At 42.5% G+C, this 23,508-nt stretch overlaps 1 protein-coding gene across 3 annotated transcripts in view; it reads left to right on the forward strand.

Moving 5' to 3' along the window:
* SPON1 (spondin 1) overlaps positions 1-23,508 on the forward strand; it is a 686,200-nt gene that overhangs the window by 222,453 nt on the left and 440,239 nt on the right. For all 3 annotated transcript variants that reach the window (XM_077460912.1, XM_077460913.1, XM_077460911.1), the window contains exon 5: positions 1,084-1,206. In XM_077460912.1, coding sequence (XP_077317038.1) covers positions 1,084-1,206 — 123 coding nt within the window. The remainder of the gene's footprint in view (positions 1-1,083; positions 1,207-23,508) is intronic.

Genomic DNA, 23,508 nt, shown 5'->3' on the forward strand with positions numbered 1-23,508 from the left:
GGGTTGGTAGCCTTTACTGGCTAACCTAAAGTAGAACTTAAAACAGAGTTATAGGCTAAATTGAAACTAGGTCTTAATCAATCAAACGCCACCCCCTGTTTTAGCATATTCTTTTTTTCATTTATTTATTTTTTTTGCGGTTTTTTACCTTTTTTTGTTTTCCTGCAGGACTTCCGTCCTACCTCACTGTGGTGAGGTACGTCATCATTGGCCCCTCCTCACCCCACCCCTACTGCCTTTTGGGACCTGTGTGTGTCTCAGAAGATGACGGGCCATTCAGAAAGCACAGGCTTCACTGCTTCTTTCCCTTAGTTGCAATGCCAACGCCTGCACTTGAGCCGATGGACAAAGTGGCTTCTTTGGGGGACCAACATCGTGGGATCCCTGGACAGGATGGTGTCCTTATATTAAAAGTCATCAGCTTTACTTTTTTTTTTCAGAGTCTGGAACTCTGCTTTAAGTATCTAATTAAAAAACTATGAACTGGCAGACTAATTATTGCAGAAGAGACATGCAATCTCTTCTGTAATAAAGTAAACCTACCGATCCTGTGACAACATTCCATGCGGGCCAATGAAGATGGATGCACCCCAGCACATGAAAGAAGCTGGGTAGAAGATGGCAGTGCTGGACATTGGACTGTTGAAGAAGAGGTAAGTATTGAGGGCTTTAGTTCTGCTTTAAGTTATTAACGATGCAAACTTTTGGAACAAATTGGTTCCCTTTTTTGGGTTTTAAACAAACCTAAGAAGAGATCTAAGGCACCTTGGAAGTTTGCATAATAACTCAAGTTAGCTAATAAAGGGAATCCCCTAAACTTTAACTTTCTGCAAAAACCAATGAGTAATACAGTACAATACTCTACTATTGCTTTGTAAAAAAAAAAAAAAAAACGTTAAATATAAAATAAAAAAACCCTCATCATAACAATTTGCCTTAATATAAAAAAATAAAAAAGCTCTACAGAGAGATAATAGTTTTTTTCTGCCTTTCCCCCCAGATATATGTACCAGTCTACAGGGCTATAGAAATAAAATAAAATGTTTAGCATGTATTGCATTTTACATTGTGGACTTTTTACAGATGTCACATCTGAAGGAGTCAGTGAGAAGACAATACCCGACTGCTGTGCTTGTGGAACAGCTAAGTACAGGTTAACTTTCTATGGAAACTGGTCAGAGAAGGCACATGCTAAAGACTACCCAAGTGAGTATACTTTTACCTTTTAGCTTTTTTACATATCTAAACCTATATTGGAGCTTAGCAGTCTTTCGATATTGTAGCTGCATTAATTGTGTTCAGCCTTTTTTCTTCATCTGGTTATCCTACCAGTTATACCAGCCAGTTTAAATTCCCTTTTCCCTTGAATTTTTAGTCCTGTGCTGTGTCCCGGTATCTCAGTGTGAAGCTTTGTTACTAATGCTGCCCCGTGTATAGATGACTCACCTGCAGACCCCGTGTTTACATGTAAATAACCTGCACTGATATGTAAATTGCGGCAGCATAAATATGTAAATATCCACAGACCGGCGGCATTGATATGTAAATAGAGGCAGCATTCATATGTATATCATACCCCCCGGGGTCATATCCACTATCACTTCTGTTGAATGCTGCTCACTGGGGAGGTAAAGGGGCATGCTGGAAAGCCCTGCTTACATTAAGCCTAACATCAGCCTGTTCTGCAAAGCTAAGAAAATATGAGATGTAATCAAAATAACATGGTGCCACAGCACCGAAAACTTTGGTGCATGTGAATGCGCACATCTGAGCAGATGCGTGACGGTGTCAGTAACAATTAATGCCACTGCTGTTTATCTGCTAAAGGGCAGCACGTTTCTGTGGTGTCGGGAAAGCGATTTTGCATGCGTTCCCAACACACACAAATGTGAACGCAGGCTAAATGTCTCAGTTACATTGGTGGTCAGTGTAAATCACCTAATTACATTGGGGCTTGGTGTACAATACTTCCCTTCACACTAGTGGCCAGTGTGACGGACCCCCTTACATTGATGGCCAGTGTAAATTCTTCATTGCATTGGTGGTCAGTGTAAATCCCCCCTAACTTTGGTGGCCGGTGTAAATCCCCCTAACATTGGTGGTCGGTATAGAAGTGTCACCTTACATTGGTGGTCAGTACAAATCTCCTCGACAATGGTTGTCAGTGTAAATTCCCCCTTACATGGAGGTCATTGTATATTCCCCTTACACTGGTGGTTGGTTTTGGTCTGGTCCAGTCCAATCTGATCCACTGGACGGGTGGCGAATGTATTGCCATCCATCTGTTTTCAGCTGATCTTGTCAGATCAGATGGCAGGCGGGTGTCAGTGAACATATCTCCACTGACATCCGCCTGCCCATACAAGTCAATGAGTGGCCCACTAAGATCCACTTAAAAACGGACATGCGGATCTTTGCGGGCCGATCATGTGAAAGGGGCATAAAGGGACCAAATAAGAAGTTCAATTTAAGGGTTTACATAACACTTTCAGTCATCAAAGTAAAAACTTGGTGGGCTCCTGTGGCCTATATGATCAGGCATTTAGAGAAAAGGCGGGTCGCAATTATTTTAATATCGAACAAAAGATTTGCCATTTTCTGAGTTGAAAATGAGAAAACTGTTACCACACAATGTTTGCTTCTAAATAAATACTGAATCTCTACAAGGCACGTTGCAGAACAAACAAAACTCCCGTATGATGTATACTTCAGTGCTGCAGAAATTGTCCCAGTGGGTCATCTGTCAGCCAAGGGCGCCGTTATTGAAATATCTGTCCATGTAATTACTTCAACTGTTTTCCCCCTCTCTAAAATATGATTCATTGTTGCCTATAAAAGATTTGACCTTCCATTCATAGGAAGGCAAAGGGAACTCTTTAATGAAATGTCTTATCTATAGACTTCAATACTGGATGACAGAATCATTTTCTTCCACATATTTCTATTGGCCTTTTCTATCAAATCGCCAATTACACACAGACCCTATATATATATATATATCAGGAATAGGCTGGCAGTTATCTTTTATGGAAGGAATTTATTAAAAAGTTTGAGAAAGGCTTTGACAATAAAGATACATTAAGCTATCAAAGACAATATTGTGATAAAAGCATGCTTTAATAATCTTGCATTAACAAGCGTTTTGACATAGCAGAAGATAGTCGTTTAGTTTTTTATTGCAGCACTAGGTTTTTTTAGTTTACTTTACTGCTGATCACTTGCAGTTAAATTTGCCTAAGCTCTTTGACTGGTTGTAGTAGGTTGCAGGTAAGCTAAATGAAAGAGGTACTGTTTGTTACTGTTAATCTCCATGCTTCTACAGGAGTTTTGTGTTCTGCCTGTAGAAGCAGCTTGATATTATCCTATGTGTCCATGCACATTACAACGATTACAGGCTTATTTTGAGCTCAACATTTAAAGGCAGAAAAAAAAAAACCTTACACACGACCGGACTTTCCGGCAGACTAGGTCAGACGGAATCATTCCGTTGGATAGTCCGATCGTTTGTGGGATAGTCTGATAATTTTTCGTTAAAAAAATAAGATGGACCTAGAAATAGAACATGTTTCAAATCTGTCCGAAGGGCTCAATTCCTATCGGGAAAACCATTCGTCTGTATGCTGCTCCAACGGACCAAATACGACGCAAGAGCAACTATTGGCTACTGGCTATTGAACTTCCTTTTCTCGTCCTGTCGTAGGTCATCATGTTCAAAACGAACGGACTTTCGAACAGACTTTAGTCCGTTCGTGTGTGGGCAAGTCAGTTAGTTTGAAAGTCCATCAGGAAGACCGTTGGACCTTTTCTGCCAGAAAGTCCAGTCGTGTGTATGCGGCATTATGGTTTGCGTTTCTGATTGGAACTTTATGGCAGAAAAAAAATGCAAGACTCTCCTAAACACGTCTAAACTTTGTACCAAAAAATGCTCTATTTGAGCTTTTTTTTCTTCCAACGGAACTGGAGTTTTTTTAAGCCCAGTGTGCATGGAGCCTTAAAGTGCTCCTACTACCCTTACATCAACCGCATCCCCTGCAAAAGTGCCTCTGTGTCGAAAGGGTCAACGTGTTGCAAAGTTGAGCTGGTAATGAGAACCTCCTTAATAAAAAAAAATGGACCAAAGCCAGGCTACTGCTCAGAATTCTGATATTGGGGCTCACTGATTTATGGTAAAAGTGCCCCCATGGCACTAGACCTATTGTTGGTTTCTTGAGGGGGTAGCTTCTGTGTATGTGTGATGAGGAGTACCTCAAAAGTGAAAAGTTATGCACAAGACAATTCAGTTCCATACTTTTTTGGTGCTATATCATAAGAGTACAACCAATGTGTTATTTACAGGAAATCAAATCCCCCCTTCCTTAGTGCTTGCAGTGATAGTTCAGGTGTATGTGGAACTGGTCTCTGAGTATCTTAAAAGAACCAGATGAATGATAATACTCCAATGCTGAAATATCATCAGTCAGCTGGTACTTCCAAAATACTTGGACAAGGTCTCCCAACTGGTTCCATGTCATGCGCCTGAACTTTTTAAACAAGCTATAAAAGCTATGAAGAAGGCAGAGCCCTCAAGATGCATTAACTGTACTCATATAATTTAATTCTAATAAATTACAGAACTGAATCTTCCTGTGTATGACTCTTCACTGCTTTACATTGCAACCCTTTTCTCAATGTACTGTTGGCTAATACCAGCTCCAGTAGAAGACTGCTCCATCCTATTTTTACAACTCTTACTGAAAAAAATACCTTTTTGTATGTGTTGGTTAAACTAATTTTCCTTCAGATGCAAACAGTGCCCCCTACATGTCTGCAAAAACTGTAAAGAGAACAATTTATCCAAGGTGATCATATCTTTCTGGTATCACCTTTCACAGGGGTGAATAACTTCAGTTTAGCTAACTTCTCTTAGCTGAGGTTCTTTATATATTGTTGCAGATATTTCAATGTGAGATAAGATAAGCGGCTTTAGCAGCTTTTATTTAACTTGAAACTTGCAGTACAGGGAGACAAATGTTCTCATAGCGGTCAGAAAGCAAAACTGAGGTTTGTAGAAGATAGCACCTTTTTATATATTTGTGAGAAGACCATATCTAATTAACAAATATCTTTAATCACATAAATCAAATTGCTTCTGTCATTTTGTATCACTGATGTACAGAGAATAAAAACACTACTATAAAAAGTTGACATCAAAGTTCAACACCACGTAAAGCTGCCTTGAACTGCTTTGCTGGTGCTCCAAAATATGATCTACATCTCATTATTTTGATATCTGTGTTGGTTTAGATGGGGCGATGGTCTACTCCAATTGTTTTTTAGGACTTCAGGAACACGACTTATCATGAATCATATAAGGAACTAATGCCGCGTACACACGAGCGGACTGTATGGCGTACTTAGTCCGCCGAAACACATTTCAGCGAACAGTCCGCTCGTGTGTGGGCTTCAGCTGACTTTTTCAGCGTGCAGTCCGGCGTACTAAGAATTTCGTTTTTTTCGAAATTCTGTCCGTCGTACTCGCATTTCGGCGGACAATCCGGCCGTGTGTATGCCAGTCCGCCATACTTTTGAAATGAGCGGACTTTACCCGCCCGGAGAAAAGTCCGCTCATTTCGAGCGGGTATCCAGGTAGGCGGGGCCCACGAAGGAGACGTCGCTGGCCCCGCCGCCTGGTATGGACTTAAAGGGGAACCCCAACGCCGAAAAAAATCGGCGTGGGGGTCCCCCCAAAGTCCACAACAGACCCTTGTCCGAGCACGCTACCCGGCCGGCCAGGAAAGGGGGGCGAGCGAGCGCCCCCCCTCCTGAGCCGTACCAGGCCGCGTGCCCTCAACATGGGGGGGTGCCTTGGGGAAGGGGGGGCCGTGCGGCCCCCCCACCCCAAAGCACCTTGTCCCCATGTTGATGAGGACAAGGGCCTCTTCCCGACAACCCTGGCCGTTGGTTGTCAGGGTCTGCGGGCGGGGGGCTTATCGGAATCCGGGAGCCCCCTTTAATAAGGGGGCCCCCGAATACCGGCCCCCCCACCCTATGTGAATGAGTATGGGGTACAATGTACCCCTACCCATTCACCTGTAAAATAAAAGTACAAAAAAAACACAACACATGAGATAAAATACTTTATTGCACAGCTCCGGGGGTCTTCCGTCTTCGGGGGTCTTCTCGCCGGACTCCTCCGCTATCTTCTTGTAGCTCTTTTGCTAGCGGAGGAGTCCGGCTTTCTTCCTCGTCGCCGGCCTCTTCTCCCGACTTCGGGGGTCTTGTCCCCCTCTTCGGTTCTGCTGCCGGGCCACCGCGCCTTCTTATAGCTCTTTTACAGGCGGTGGCCCGGTCTTCTGTCGCCGCCGCCTTCCGTTCTTCTTCTTCTTCTTCTTCTTCTTCTTCTTCTCCAGGAGATGTTGACTCGACAATCTCTCCGGCCACAATGCCAGGGCAGCGCTGCGCGGCCACTTATATAGGGACAAGGGGCGGTGTCACATGGCTTTATGTCACATGGGTTGGTCACATGGGTTGATGTCACATGGGGACTATGACATCGTAAGGGGGCGGGGTCACCATGTGACACCAACCCATGTGACATAAAGCCATGTGACACCGCCCCTTGTCCCTACATAAGTGGCCGCGCAGCGCGGCCCTGGCATTGTGGCCGGAGAGAGCGTCGAGTCAACATCTCCTGGAGAAGAAGGAGAAGAAGAAGAAGAGCGGAAGGCGGCGGCGGCGACAGAAGACCGGGCCACCGCCTGTAAAAGAGCTATAAGAAGGCGCGGTGGCCCGGCAGAAGAACCGAAGAGGGGGACAAGACCCCCGAAGTCGGGAGAAGAGGCCGGCGGCGAGGAAGAAAGCCGGACTCCTCCGCTAGCAAAAGAGCTACAAGAAGATAGTGGAGGAGTCCGACGAGAAGACCCCCGAAGACGGAAGACCCCCGGAGCTGTGCAATAAAGTATTTTATCTTGTGCGTTGTGTTTTTTTTTGTACTTTTATTTTACAGGTGAATGGGTAGGGGTACATTGTACCCCATACTCATTCACATAGGGTGGGGGGGCCGGTATTCGGGGGCCCCCTTATTAAAGGGGGCTCCCGGATTCCGATAAGCCCCCCGCCCGCAGACCCCGACAACCAACGGCCAGGGTTATCGGGAAGAGGCCCTTGTCCTCATCAACATGGGGACAAGGTGCTTTGAGGGCACGCGGCCTTGTAGAGCTCAGGAGGGGGGGCGCTCGCTCGCCCCCTTTCCTGGCCGGCCGGGTAGCGTGCTCGGACAAGGGTCTGTTGTGGACTTTGGGGGGACCCCCACGCCGATTTTTTTCGGCGTTGGGGTTCCCCTTTAAGTCCATACCAGGCGGCGGGGCCAGCGACGTCTCCCTCGCGGGCCCCGCCTACCTGGAGACGCTCGAAATGAGCGGACTTTTCTCCGCGTGTGTGGGCGAGTCCGTTCATTTCAAAAGTAGGGCGGATAGTACGGCGGACTTAGTACGCCGTATTAGTCCGCTCAAAAAGTGGTGTGTGTGGCCAAGTAGCCCGTTCGGAAAGTCCGACGGACAGTCTGGCGGAAAGTACGCCAGACTAAGTACGTCATACAGTTTGACCGTGTGTACGCGGCATAAGATGTAAGAGTCTAAATCTCCAATGGTGAATGTTCATTGGGTAATTTGCCATATGATGAGTGAGTCCAGAGGCACAGATGTGTGCAAGCTAATTATTTCAGATTCTTCATAGTTCATGTCCAAGGATGAGAGATAAAATGAAATAAAAGAGAGCAAGGCATCACATTGGTGGCACTGGATCTGATATCATGATTGGTATGTTTAAAAGAAGAGCTGGCACAGATACATAGACCAGACTGTAAGGGATCTCCTGGGCCAAACTTAACACCAGATGTTAGAGAACCTTTGAAAGATATTATCCAAGAAAGCACAAATTAGGAGTGCAAATGAAAGACTTCAAAGCGACTGAAACTTGATTTCAAAGCCTGCTTTACTGTGAATGCATAAAGACAATGCATTTCAAGGCTGTAACCATACCTTTCTTCTGAGCTAAAAGATACAGTTTTAGGTCCCTAATTCTGAATACAATAAAAGTATGTAAATGGGCAACTTCAAATTCCAATTGAAAAGGAATTACATTTTTTTTTTTAATTTATATTCAACCTTTTGTAAAGTTGAGTTATTGAGTTGAATACATCACTTGATTGGTTATTAACACAGAATCACATACAATATATGCATAATGTATGCATCCTAGTACCAGGGCCATCTTTAAGGCAGGGCAAAAGGGGCAGCTGCCCTGGGCCCTGTCATTGTTGTAGGGCCCAAAGCAGCTGCCTCATACTTGTCAACCATCCCAGTTTAAATGCCCTCATCCCTTGAAGTTTTAGTCCCGTGCTGTGTTATCTCAGTGTGAAATGCTGCTACTAATGCTGCTCAGCTCTGCCCTATTGTTATGTACGGATGACTCACCTGCAGACCCTGTGGTTACATGTAAATAACCGTCATTTATATGTAAATAGTGGCAACATTCATATGTAAATATCTGAGTCCGGCAGCATTGATATGAGAATAGAGGTGGCATTCGTATATATCATGCCTCCCTGCAGTGAGGAGAAGATGTGCTGTAAACTATAGCAACCAGTGAGCAGTATTACTGTACAGTAATCTCTAGCAACCAATCAGCAAGCAGAAATCATGTGTTATAACCTCTAGCAACTAATCAGTGAGCCCAGTCAGTAAGCAGTAATGATATGCTGTAACCTCTGGCAACCAATCGCAATCGCTACCTAAGCTGATACAGTAAACTGATTTTAAGTCTAGCTGCTATTTATTGTATGTCTCAGAGAAGGTGGAGAGCGAAATTGCATGGGGGCCCCAAGAAAATTTTTGCCCCGGGTCCAATCAATATTAAAGATGGCCCTACCTAGTACCCAAACCATAATAAAGGGTCTATGTAATATAATTATATATACAGTTAGGTCCATATATATTTGGACACAGGCACAATACTTTTGGCTCTGTATGTCACCAGAACAAAATTAAAACAAAACAATCCAAATTAATTTGAATTGCAGACTTTCAGCTTTAATTCAAGGGGTTGAACATAAACATCAAGTACAAATACAAATCAAGTACAAATTTTAGGAACTGCAACCATTTTATACTCAGTCCCCCTATTTTCAGGGGCTGAAATGTAATTGGACAAATTAATATAATCATAATTGTTTAGATAATTGTTGAGAATTATTCACTGGCAATGAAGTCTGAAACCCATGGACATTACCAAAGACTGGGTTTCCTCCGTTTTGCCTTCAGTAAGTGAAATGCATACTCAGTTGGGTTGAGACCAGATGACTGACTCGGCCATTGCAGAATATTCCACTTCTTTTCCTGCAAAAGCTCCTGGGTTGCTTTTACAGTGTTTGGATCATCATGCATCTGTACTGTGAAGCGCCGTCCAATCAACTTTGCTGTATTTGGCTGAATCTGGGCTGACAGTATATCTCTAAACACTACATAATTCATCTGGCTGCTGCTGTCTTCTGTCACATGATGAATAAACACCAATGACACAGTGCCATGTTTTACAGATGACGTTCTGTGCTTTCGATCATGAGCTGTTCCAAGCCCTCTCCACACTTTTTTGTTCCCATCATTCTGGTACAGATTAATCTTAGTCACACCTATCCAAAGCATGCTTTTCCAGAACTGGTCTGGAATGTTTAGATGTTTTTTTGGCAAAGTCTAATCTGACTTTTCTATTCTTCAGGCTTATAAATGGTTCTCTTAATTGTAGACTTTGACAATGATATGCCCACCTCCTGGAGAGTGTCCTTCACTTGTCTGGATGTTGTGAATGGGTTTTGCTTTACCATAGAGAGGATCCTGCGATCATCCACCACTGTTGTCTTCTGTGGAGGTCCAGGCCTTTTTATGTTGCTGAGCTCACCCCTTCTTTCCTCAGAATGTACAAATTAACTGTTGATTTGGCCACTCCTAATATTGCTGTTATCTCTCTGATGGATTTGTTTTTGAAGCCTCACTTGCATGGACAGCTCCTTTGAACTCATGATGTAGATTGACAACAATAGATTCCAAATGCAAATACCACACTTAGAATCAACTCCAGACCTTTTACCTGCTTAATTGATGAATAAGTAACAAAGGAGTAGCCCACACCTGGCCGTGAAACAGCTTTTGATTCAATTGTCCAATTACTTTTGGGCTCTTGAAAAAGGGGGGGGGGGGGTGACCGCTCCTAAACCATTCCTCTGATTTGGATGTACATACTCTCAAATTAAACTTGAGAGTGTGTACTTTCAGCCCATAGCCATTATATAACTTTAACTTGAATTTGCTTTCGTAAATACCTAAAAAAATAAAATAGTGTCTGCGTTCAAATATATATATGGACCTAACTGTATATATATATATATATATATATATATATATACGAAAGTGTACTTTTACACTATCCAGCAACAACAAAAACAATGAACTACATGTTTTTTTTTCTTTGCATAGATTTGCAAATACATGTGGACCCACACTTCCAGGTCCAGACACTTCTTACAAGTGTGGTTCATAACTCAAACATATCTGGGCTCCCAACCATGGGACAGCTCCCACTGTATTTCAGTTCCCCCTCCAACAACGGTGCTGCATGTAAGACAGCCACCAGCGCTGTTCTCATGCTTAACCATTCTCATTCCTCATCTACACATGGACATTCACAAAACATAGGGTCATCACAGGCTGTGTTTCGTGAATGGCCAAGCATAGATCGGGTGAAAACAGGACACCGGCATTGGTCTCTGTCTCTACCATGCTTCTAACATTGTTGTCAGCAAAGGTTGCGGTGTGGAAGTACAGCAGGAGTTATATTATCCAGAGCAAATAAATGTCCTGTTTATACATTGTAATTCTAATATACAACCTGAACTGACACAGCTCAGAAGTAACTAGAAACTAGACCAGTGGTTCTCAACCTTACTAATGCCGTGACCCCTGGATAAAATTTCCCAAGTTGTGGGGACCCCTAATGGCCCGTACACACAATCGTAATTTTGGTCAGAAAAAGCTCTGATGGTTTTCCCAACGGAATTCCGACGGGATTTCGCTCAAGCTGTCTTGCATACACACGGTCACAGCCAAATTCTGACCATCAAGAACGCAGTGACGTACAACACGTACGATGGGACTAGAAGAAGGAAGTTTAATAGCCAGTAGCCAATAGCTTCCTTCTTGTAGTTGAATCTGAGCATGTCTAAGTTTTTGCGCATTGAAATTGCATACACACGATTGGAATTTCCGATAGAAACTTTTTCATTCGGAAAAATTGAGAACCTGCTCTCAGTCTTTTGCTGGTGGAAATTTGGCCAGCAAAATTCAGATGGAGCATACACACGGTCGCATTTTCTGACGAAAAGCTCTCATCTGTCTTTTGCTGGCCGAAATTCTGACTGTGTGTACGTGGCATAACAGTCAAATTATTTTTTCGTAGCGTGGGTTGTCAGTACCTAAGGCAAGACAAGTAATTTGTGTTCCCCAATTCCCTTCCACTCGTACAGTAGTAAACCCCCTTATGGTACATTTTAAGATGTACCAGTCTTTCTCTTTGTTCTCCTTTCTTTCCCTTTTATCTCCCACTATCCTAATTTCTTGTTTTTTCCACCCTATCTCTCTCTCTAGCCATCTTTCATGTTCTTTCTCTCCATTCCCCCCCTTCCACTCCCTTCCATGTATTCTCTATTTTTATTCCTTCTCTTACTCCTTGGTGGGGTGTGAGGGGAGTTGGGATGAGTGGCAGTGATGATGGGGGCTGGGATCAGTGGCAGAGCTGGGGAGAGTTCTGATCATCTAACTTAGGTGCTCTTGATTAAGGTCATCTGCTGATCTGAGAGCTGTAGTGGGAACTTTTAATGGCAACTCTAATCACAGTTAGTGTTATCTGTGTCTCCGGCTTCACTGTGTCTCCAACTTTGTGGTGTCTCGCAGCAGTGACACCTATACTGCAATCAGGAGATAGGGTCTCCTTCAGCCCCTTCCACTTCCCATTCCTCACCAGTCAGCTGACTTCTAGTCTCTGACCCCCAGCCATGCCATAACTGAATAGGTGGTTTGCCAAGGGGCTCCAGAAACAGCCCAGCTGGGTGGCCACGAGAGGGCTGGGAGAGCTGTGCGGGCTTCAGGAACAGCCCAGGATTCGGTGACCCCTGGAAAATTATCATTCGACCTCCAGGGTGAGAACCACTGTACTAGACCCTCTGAAGTTATTCAAGTGATAATATGCAGAGTTCAGCTAAATATTTCACGGAGTATTGAATGAATTAAATTCCCTGTATAATTTGATAGACTGTCATATTTTTTTAAATATATACAGACATATCTGTGAACCAATGTGTGCATGTAAAGGCTACAAACTAAATATGACATTAAGGCCCCATTCACACCTGAGCATTTTGTAGCTTGAAGGAGAAAAAAATCAATTATCCTCTATTGAGATGGTTCACATCTCCACTCCAAAACGCCTGAAGCCAGAAGCTACAAAACGCCTGAAGCGTAAACAAGTTCTGGAACCTTTTTTTAGGCAGATTTGGGCGTTTTTCTTCTTTTTTACATTAGTGACCTTTTGCCCTGCACAAAATTGTGGTAAAACGCAGCAAAAACGCTGCAAAACGCGGTAAAATCGCATGATTTTCTTGCATGAAAACGCTACGCTCAGGTGTGAATGGGGCCTAATAGAGAGGGTATAAAGGATACGGCAAAAAACTATTAATTTAGCAAAAACATACATTTTCAAAACATGAAGTTGAAACATACGTATTGTCATTATTGTTGCTAAATTCTGAAATGACAGCATACCTAATGGATCATACACCATACAGCGTTATCTCTAAGCTTTTCATCTGATTATTTAAAGGCAACACTATTAAAAAACTATAAATGTGTTGCTGTAAAGGAGCAGAGTATATTTCAAGGTAAAAGACAAAGGCATCCATGAATCATTTCTAGAACTCGTGTGACTGCTGAATCTCTTTGTATGGGTCTCCTTCGAACTAAGTGTTTGCCTGCTCTCTCTTTTTGAATTTATTGTGATATCATGTAAATGGCCTTAAACATGTAACTCTTGTTTGGCCTCCACAATCCTTGTTCAAGCACAATGAAAGGGACTTAACAATTTAACACAACACAGAGCCCACCCTCTGAAATACACAGCACAATACCATCCTTATGTTGCACCCATGCCACATTTATCGCTCCCCTTCCTGGACCCTTAACACATCAATAATCCCCTAAAATTGCCTTAACTTCCACCAACTTTTGAACCAAACTTTTACACTTTAGTACTGTAAACTGCCTGAAAAAACAAACAAAAAAACCTGAAAGGCAATGGCATAATGTGCCAATATGCTAAATACTCACCTTAGAATGAAGCCCTTCTGGTGGTGCCCGGTCACCACTGAGAGGGCTGACATTTTTTCCCGTCCTTCCTTCCAGGATCGCGGGCTTCGTGGCTGTGAGTGGCCAGAGCCGCTATGACGTCACTCACGTGCATGGAACCCTCGGTTCCTGGCAGGAAGTTCTGAAGGTGCCGCACGATATGCCAGACCTTTGGAGCACATGCGTCGCTGACTTCAGTGGCTGCATGCAGAGTGAATGTCTCCTAAATGGTGCATGTTTAGGAGATATTAACTTTACCTACAGGAAAGCCTTATTATAGGGCGGACCTGTAGGTAAAAATAACAAGGTGGGGTCTACAACCGCTTTAAAATGCTCCTTAACCTACTAACAAAAGTGTTTGTTATTAGGACAGCATTAGGCAGGTGATAACTTACCAGTCCTCAGATGTGGTGGCTGAATTTGTTTTCTTTCTGCCCTTTTCCCTTTATTTTCACTTGGTGATCCTGCCAGTAACATACTTCCTTTCCTAGGCTGACAACGCTCATTAACTTTGCTGTATCTTTAGAGGAGCAGCATTGTCATGATAAGACTACAGAACCCCCCCCCCCCCTTCTCTTTATAACATAGGGGGAGAGATTCTGTTGTCCACAGAGGGTCTCAAGAGAACAATGCTATCTGATAAGGATACAGCACAGGCAAAAAGCACAGGAAGATGCACTATATTGCCAAAAGTATTGGGGTGTCTGTCTTTACACGCATATGAATTTTAATACCATCCCAGTCTTAGTCCGTAGGGTTCAATATTGAGTTGGCCCACCCTTTGCAGCTATAACAGGTTTAACTCTTTTGGGAAGGCTGTCCACTAGATTTAGGAGTGTGTCTATGGGAATGTCTGACCATTCTTCCAAAAGTGCATTTGTGAGGTCAGGCAATGATGTGGATGAGAAGGCCTGGCTCGAAGTCTCGGCTCTAATTCATCACAAAGGTGTTCTATCAGGTTTGGATCAGGACTCTGTGCAGGCCAGTCAAGTTCCTCCACCCCAAACTTGCTCACCCATGTTTTTATGGACCTTGCTTTGCTTTGGAGTACTAATCTCCTTTACATAATTAAATTCTAACACTAGATGACATAATCTTATAAATCCGCCATTCTCAACTAGGGTTCTGTGGATTCCTTGAAATAGGATCTTCCATTGGTTGGTGCCTTCAAAGGTGTAGGCCCAGTCCCTCAACCATGCATACCATGATCTTTTTAGCTGTCTTTAAGTGTGGCATTCTGACCACAATTGTAAGGGGCATTTTCCTATTGACCTTGGATGGATTAATCTTAGCAGAGGTCCCCTGAGTCCTGGAAATTATTTCAAGGGTTCCTCTTTGGTAACATGCTTGAGAAAGGTGGGTACAAATCCTTGTGCCTGTATAATAGCCCTTATGTCTTTTTCTTTGGAACTTGTTACAAAATTAAAATGTTGCTGTTTCATTAGGGCCCCTTTCACACAAACAGACCGTTCAGGTCCGCCTGTCAGTTTTTCAGACGGACCTGAACAGACACTCCATTCACCTCTATAGAGCGACAGGTGTCAGCGGTGACATTGGTTCGCTGACATCTGCTTCGATACACTAAATGCAGACAGATGTGGTAGGGAGCTGTGTGGTGTGTGATTCAGTCTTCATGCAACTCCTCTCTTTTTTGTAGAAACTTTCTTTGAAGTGCACTATACTGAAATCTCTAAATAAGTGAAAAAAGTGAGCTGCACTAAAAAAACAAAAACAAAAAAAACTAAACTCGACTCAAAAAAAAAAACTCAAATCACACACATATTGAAAAATCTATAATCCCAAAAGGAAAATAGTGACAAAAAAGATGCAAAGATAGCTTAAAAAATTTTAATAAATTATATCAGTGAGTAATATCTTAAACGTATAGGTGAGAGTTAAAAAATCACCAGTGCCAATAATATAATTAGCATAAATTATATGTCCCTTGTGCATAAAAATTGCATAAATTATTAATAAAGCACACAACACCAACTACTTATAATGAATATACAAAAGACTAAAAAAAAGAAATTGGACAGGAATAAAGTCAATAAAAGTCCCAGAGAAAACAATCAAAAGATGGTGATGATTCTTCCAAAGTGAAGATATGGAGTTGGCACCCACAATATTCTGTGTTAAAAGAGATCCAAGAAATCACTTCCACCAGTGAAAGGGGGCCGCTTACCAGAATTTTAGATCTCAGTATCAGTGAGATCAACAAGGCAAAAGCACAGGAGTTCTGGATGAGCCGTCACATGAGCCACACTAAACTTTATCCTTGATGTAAGCCTCCAGACGCGGAACGAAGGTGTCATATATCATATAAAGAAGCAGAAAGGCACTCGCATAGTGTAAAACCTCTTACTTTAATAAATAATAAAATAAATAATATTGCACTCACATATATAAAGAAGGAAACGATCGTGTAAATAGAAGACGAGCCGGCCGGCTCTCGTGTGCCGCCCGCACTTCCGGGTTAGGCGTAGAACGCGGTGACGTCAGCACGCCGTACCTCCCTACGCGCGTTTCGTCGCAAGACGGACGCATCCCATGAACACGTCCGTCTTGTGACGAAACACGCGTAGGGAGGTACGGCGTGCTGACGTCACCGCGTTCTACGCCTAACCCGGAAGGGCGGGTGGCACATGAGAGCCGGCTGGCTCGTTTTCTATTTACACGATTGTTTTCTTCTTTATATATGTGAGTGCAATATTATTTATTTTATTATTTATTAAAGTAAGAGGTTTTACGCTATGGGAGTGCCTTTCTGCTTCTTTATATGATATAAAAGCGGCCCCCTTTCACTGGTGGAGGTGATTTCTTGGATCTCTTTTAACACAGAATATTGTGGGTGCCAACTCCATATCTTCACTTTGGAAGAATCATCACCATCTTTTGATTGTTTTCTCTGGGACTTTTATTGACTTTATTCCTATCCAATTTTTTTTTTTTAGTCTTTTGTATATTCATTATAAGTAGTTGGTATTGTGTGCTTTATTATTAATTTATGCAATTTTTATGCACAAGGGACATATAATTTATGCTAATTATATTATTGGCACTGTTGATTTTTTAACTCTCACCTATACGTTTAAGATATTACTCACTGATATAATTTATTAAAATTTTTTAAGCTATCTTTGCATCTTTTTTGTCACTATTTTCCTTTTGGGATTATAGATTTTTCAATATGTGTGTGATTTGAGTTTTTTTTTTTGAGTTGAGTTTAGTTTTTTTTGTTTTGTTTTTTAGCGCAGCTCACTTTTTTCACTTATTTCGTTTATTATATCGGAGTATTACGATTGGAGTTGCTGCTTGTAGGGAATCTATATACATTTTTAAAAAAATAATTTTTTCTGAATAGCGCGGTTTACTTTTTATATCTTATACTGAAATCTCATTGACGTTGCTGGACATGATTAAGCATCAATAGACATGAAACAACATAACCTGGTTCCTCTGTGTAGCTGCGCTGCTGTCCAGAGGTCTTATTTGTTCTAATAAAGACGTTTTATTCCTTTTTGGTGTGCGGTAATCCATTTCTATTTTTCTGCATTGTGGGTGAAACATGTTGGGGGGAAACGTTTTGGCTTGGAGAGAGCTGTGTGCTCTCATTGCAATAAATCTTGGCTGCGAAGTTAAACATCTTTGGTGTGCAACCCATTATTTGGATGATGGACTACAGTGGAGCAAGAGAGGACTCCAGGCCTTGACACCAGGCTGATTGCGGGGAATCAAGGGGAATACAGAGAATCAAGAGATATGATAGCAGTGGCGCCCCCTATGGACACAGTACAGTATTGGAAGTGCCACATTAATGCAATCACGAGATTGCAGATGAGTCGCTTCATTTACAGGCTTTGGACCTGCTTTGCGGCGCATTCCAAAGTGCCGATTAGCTTCCGCCCCTAGTATGACTACGGGCGGGAGCTTTGTTGTTCAAGTTAAGAGGTTACTTCCTCTTGTGATGTCAGCAGCTCCGTGGAACACACGGCCCGAGCGGAGCTGCCTGTAAGGTTAGTGAGGCTGCATTTGATGGGGCACAGTGAGGCTGCATTTGATGGGGCACAGTGAGGCTACATATGATAGGCACAGTGGCTGCATTTGATGGGGCACAGTGGCTGCATAAGATGGACACAGTGGCTGCATAAGATGGGCACAGTAGCTGTATTTGATGGGGCACAGTGGCAGCATTTGATGGCACAGTGGCAGCATTTGATGGCACAGTGGGAGCATTTAATATGGCACAGTGGCTGCATTTGATGGGCATAGTGGCTGCATTTGAAGGCACAGTGGCGGCAATTGATGAGCACAGTGACTGCGTTTGATGGCACCATGGCTGTGTTTGATGGTACAGTGGCAGCAATTGATGGGCACAGTGGCTGTATGCGATGGCACAGTGACTGCATTTGATGGCACGGTGGCTGCTTTTGATGGCACAGTGGTGGCAATTTATGGGCAAGGTGGCTGTGTTAGATGGGCACAGTGGTGCATTTGATGAGCACAGTGGCTGCGTTTGATGGCACATTGGTGGCAATTGATGGGCACAGTGGCTGCGTTTGATAGCACAGTGGCTGGGATTGATGGTACAGTGAGGCTGCAATTGATGGGGGTTTTTTCTGAATTTTTCAGTTTTGTTTGCACCCCCTCCCCCCAAAAAAAATTTGAGCACCAGCCGCCACTGTATCATAGTGATATACAAATATCTTAGTGGTGATCCCAGCGTAGGTAGGAAACTATTCATTCTCAGGGAGTGTAAGAAGACACGAGGCCACTCAATGAGATTGGAGGAGAAGCGGTTTAACCTTAAGCTGTGTAGGTGGTTTTTCATGGTCAAGGCGATAAGGATGTGGAACTCTCTTCCACAATCAGTGGTGTCAGCAGGAAGTATTGATATACAAGGATATGGGAAATAATCATCGACATTAACACACATACACCAAGTGCACAGGTTGAACTGGATAGACTAGTATCATTATTCAACCTTACCAACTATGAAATGCAGGCTGGATGTGGGGAGGGGTTGGGTTCGTCAAGCCAAATGCTCAGTAGAACTTTCTAAGTTCTCTTAACCCACTTATTCCACCCACTTGTTCCAGCCTTTTCAAAGGTGTTTTTTGCTCCCTGATGTAAATGAATATGTTTTATAATATGACTTTGCCGCTAAGATCCCTAAACGAAAGGAAAATAACAGCAGATTGTTGAGCAGAACAATCAGGCTATGAATGACACCATACGGTATGTGTGTTATGAATCTGATGCCTCCTGTTCTGTTTGCGGTTAACTTCTAAACATATTGGCAAAGAAAAAGAGTTATTACTGTTTCCTGTAGTTAATCTTCAATAATGAAGGCATAAATCAGTACAGTTATACATTCTTTATTGCTGTGGGTAGCGGAACACAAGCAAGCTCCCTATTCCATGGGCTTTTGTTCTGTACAGTAGAGAACAACAAAACAACCTGCAGTCGCTGAAGGCTTTTGAATAATAACACTGAAGATGCGCTGAGTGAAATGTTCTTTACCGCTGAAGCTTTTATTATTCTTCTCTCCGCTGCTTTGCACGTACCTACCTCGCTGTGCGCGGGACTGATAATCGCTAACGCCTGGAGTGCTCTTTGTTCTGTGTGTCTGTTCCATTGTGCACTCAGAACATATGTTCTGCTAAATGTGATTCTACTTGGAGACCAAAGAACAATCCAGTTTTGCATCCAACTAGCAGCTGTGATTATTGCTGTTCATTAAGAGTTGTAAAGATATGTAACGGACTTGCATATTGGGCAACACTGTGCAACAGGAGGTACATGGGTTGGAATAGGTCCTTAAGTACCTTGTGTCTGGATTTAACGCTTCCATTCCATTTTACATGTTTTTCCTATTCTCTTAGCAATTTAGTTTAAAAAGTATACACAAGTGAAATAAAATCGCTTTGCTATTAACAACTTCTCGCCCGCCAGCCGTCATATGACGTTCTCCCAGAATGACCGATCTCGCGTGCCCGTGGGGGCATGCATCGCGGCAATCGGTGGCACGGTGTGTCAGTCAGACACACAGCTACACCAATCTCGGTGAAAAGCCTCTGACAGAGGCTCTTTACCATGTGATCAGCTGTGTCCAATCACGGCTGATCACAATGTAAACAGGAAAAGCCGCTGATTGGCTTTTCCTCACTCGCCTCTGACAGACGTGAGTAGAGGAGAGCCGATCAGCTGCTCTCCTGACAGGGGGGTCTGGACAGTGCCTAGCCAGCTGCCAATCAGTGCCCAGGCAGCTGTCAATCAGTGCCCATCCCCAATGCCTGCCAGTGCCACCAGTGATGCCTATCAATGCCATCTATCAGTGCCACGTATTAGTGCCCAGCAGTGCCACCTATCAGTGCCCAGCAGTGCCACCTATCAGTACCACCCATAAGTACCCATCAGTGCAGCCTTTCAGTGCCCATCAGTGTCGCCTATCAGTGCCCACCACTGTCACCCATAAGTGCCCATCAGTGCCGCCCATTGGTGGTGCATATCAGTGCCACCCATCAGTGCCACCAACCAGTACCGATCAGTGCCCATCAGTGCCACCTCATCGGTGCCATCAGTGAAGGAGAAAACGTACTAAAATGTTTTAACATACACAAAAGAAACATTTATTTTTTCATAATTTTAGGTCTTTTTTTATTTGTTTAGCAATAAATAAAAAAAAGGGAAAGATGATCAAATGCCACCAAGAGAAAACTCTATTTGTGGGAACAAAATCATAAAAATTCTGTTTGGGTACAGTGTAGCGTGACCGCGCAATTGTCATTTAAACAGCACTGTCCCTCTTTCCTCCTCATTTTTCCCTCATTTTGGTCTGATCTGTATAGTTGTATATAAAATGCACTTTTTTTCTTTCAAAAAGTGTTTCCCAGCGCTAAACCTTTCATCCAATTTCTAAATTGCTGGATTTGTAAATTTCAGAAGTCAGCATAAAGGAATAATAGTGGTAAAAAAAATGCACTTGTGGGTTTGACTAACTATTTTTTTTGTAGAATCATCCTTTAAGGGGGCGTGGCTGGGGGTGTACCCTATGACTACATGCATTTTCTAATAGGTGTCCCTCATTCCCATCACTAAAAGTGGGGAGGTATGCACACAGATTTTCAAAAGCGTCCTGCATGGCTTCTAAAAGTGGTGCAATATGCGCTAAATTCAAGCACAAGTTCTAGACAGGTACAGTACATGGATTTGGTGCATGCTGCACCACTTTTAAAATGCACACAAGACACATTTGCAAAATCGGTCTGCATCAGTCTGTATAAATTCCAAGGACAATGTGCTTTTCTTTAATGCTATGTGGAAAATACTGTCAGAAAGCTGAAACCGAAAGGTAACTACTTTTTCTTTTACGCTCCCATCACTAAAACGCATCACATGACAAAAGTGTGAGTTGGCCCTAAAGCGTCGCTATCTAAAAAAAAAAAAACAGCCTGTAAAGAAGAGGAGAAATACCTACCTGTCCTGGTAAGTATCTTCACTCACTCCAAGGGCTACACTGTCTGAAGAGTTCACGGTATCCAACAGATCCATTCATTATTTGTATATGTACGGTATATATATTTGTGATAATGATTTGTAATTCAGAAAGTCCTTTGACTTACTCCGTGCCAGTAATCCAGCCTCCAACACAAAAGGAATCAACTGATTGGACTAGAAAACTGTAACTCAGATGGATCAATATCTTTTCTACTTGCTCAGTTGCTCACTGATCAAATAAAAACAAATGAATACGATTAAATTCAGATTATTCATTATGCCATTAGGAGTCAAATTTCTGTTTCATTAGATATTTAACAAATTAACAAATCATGCCCAATTCGTTCATTATTTTCATTATAATTTCTTATTAGTTAAAATTTATTTTTTGTTTCTTCGGACGTTTGAATACATCCAAATGTCTGAAATATGCTAAATTCGGCTGAATTTTGATTGTTACGAAACTAGTTGCACATGCCTACTGTGGTTCCACCCGTTGGCCACCACATCATCATGGCCCACATTAAGGAACCACAACATTAGGGGGGTACGCAGGGCTTTTTTTCTCAGAGAATAGGTGCAGGAACTCCCCCTTGTTACCCCTTGTCTCCGCCCTTAGTCACCTCCCAACACCATTCCTTGGTTCTACCGCCTACCCAAGAAAAAGAACCTCTGCTCCAGGTGTATAGAGATAAGGCTGATTGAAGTATATTGCAGAGTGATAGCCCCGGCCTGTCTCCATGGGAAACTTGGAAAGAAGAAAAAAATGGCTGCACATCCAGAACTTCCGATTGCCTTTTTTTTTGTTTCACAAAGATAACACCAAAGACACCAAACTGTGGTCACGTAGACGCGTTTCACACATACATCTTGTGCTTAATCATGATTAAGCACAAGATGTATGTGTGAAATGCGTCTACGTGACCACAGTTTGGTGTCTTTGGATGGTACAATATTTGTGGTACTATATAATTTGTATTGAACTTATTGATAATAACAAGAAAAGCAGTAAAATATATCCCTTGCAGCCCACCAGTAACAAAGGACCACCCTTCAAAAAAATCCCCCCATCCCAACAACAGACCCCTGCAGCAACAACAGATCTCCCCACAGCCAGCATCAATAGACCCTCCATCAGCCAGAAACAAAAAACCCCTTCCTCAGCAGTAGATCCCTCCTAGCAACAACTGACCCCCCAGCAACATAAGACTCACCCCCAGCAACAATAGATCCCCCACTAGCAACAAGAACCCCCCCCAGCAGCAACGGATCCCCCTGCAAAAATCGATTCCCAGCAGCCAGCATCAACAGACCTGGTGGCACACCCCAGCATCCCTTGCCATTACATACATTTAGTGCTGTAGGTGTCGGAACTGCATTCCCCCACATTCCCACTGAAAAAAAGCCTTGAACAAGTATCTGAAATACCCAGAAGTATGTAAAATGCTGAAGAATCATTAGTTGGTGAGCTCTTCAATAGAGTAAAGATTGGTTTGATAAGTATTCCTCTTATTTTACAGACTGCTTATTTTTCTGTTCATTTTAAAAAAAAAATTGTGTGATAGTCTCTTAAATCAATATTGTATGATTATATGAATTGCAAATATTGGCCAGCATGCCAATGCTTATCAGAAACTCATTAATAACATTTCACATTCCCATTGAGAGCTTGCGCCATTCATCAACATCAATTCCATATTTCATAAATCACAGATTCAGGTATTTCACATTCTCAATGGGCCTCTAAACTAGCAGTATTTCATAAATCGCTGATTCAGATATTTTTCACGGTCTCATAGGACCACCAAACTTGCAGGTGGCCACTTCCATCGCTGATCGCAATTATCTCCTTCCATTCCATATATCACAGTGATATGATATATCACACAATTCACAATATGAATAATATTTCCGATTCCCCAGTGTACCTATTTTTATATATGTGTGTGTGCGCGTGTGTGTGTGTGTATATATATATATATATATATATATATATATATATATATATATATATATATAAAAGCAAGCACCATAGAAAATTTCTGCAGCAGCAGCAGAGCTGGTTATTGCATAGATCCTACTGAATGTGGCTTTTACAAATATTGTGAGCAAAAACTCAAAAAAAAATTCACATCAATCATTCATAGCCATTTTCAGATTCTACGCATGGCCATCCCAATGCAGCAAGGCAGATTACTGCTCATATCCCCTCATTAGACATTTAATAAGGAGCTACTTTGGGGTTGAGTTACTTTTGAGGCAAATAGACTGTGCACTTTGCAATGTGAAGTTGCTTCAGAGCTTAATAAATTGAGATTTACTTTACAAAGTACAAAATTAAGATTCATTTTACAAAGAATATCCAATCACGTGCAAGGAAAGAATTAAAAAAACAAAAAACAGCATTTTTGCTTGCAGATGATTGGATGATGGAAGTCAACAGAGCTTCTGCTCATTTACTAAGCTCTGGAGCAACTGCACTTTGCAATGTGCACAATCTATTTGCTTTTAGTAAATCAACCCCTTTGCGTTCTGGAAGTAGTGGATGATTGCATATGTGTACTTTCATCAGGGAAGGTGA

The sequence above is a fragment of the Lithobates pipiens genome, unplaced genomic scaffold (assembly GCF_037356315.1).
Source record: "Lithobates pipiens isolate NorthernLeopardFrog02 unplaced genomic scaffold, aLitPip1_a1.2 Scaffold_10, whole genome shotgun sequence".
NCBI classification, from domain to species: Eukaryota; Metazoa; Chordata; class Amphibia; order Anura; family Ranidae; genus Lithobates; species Lithobates pipiens.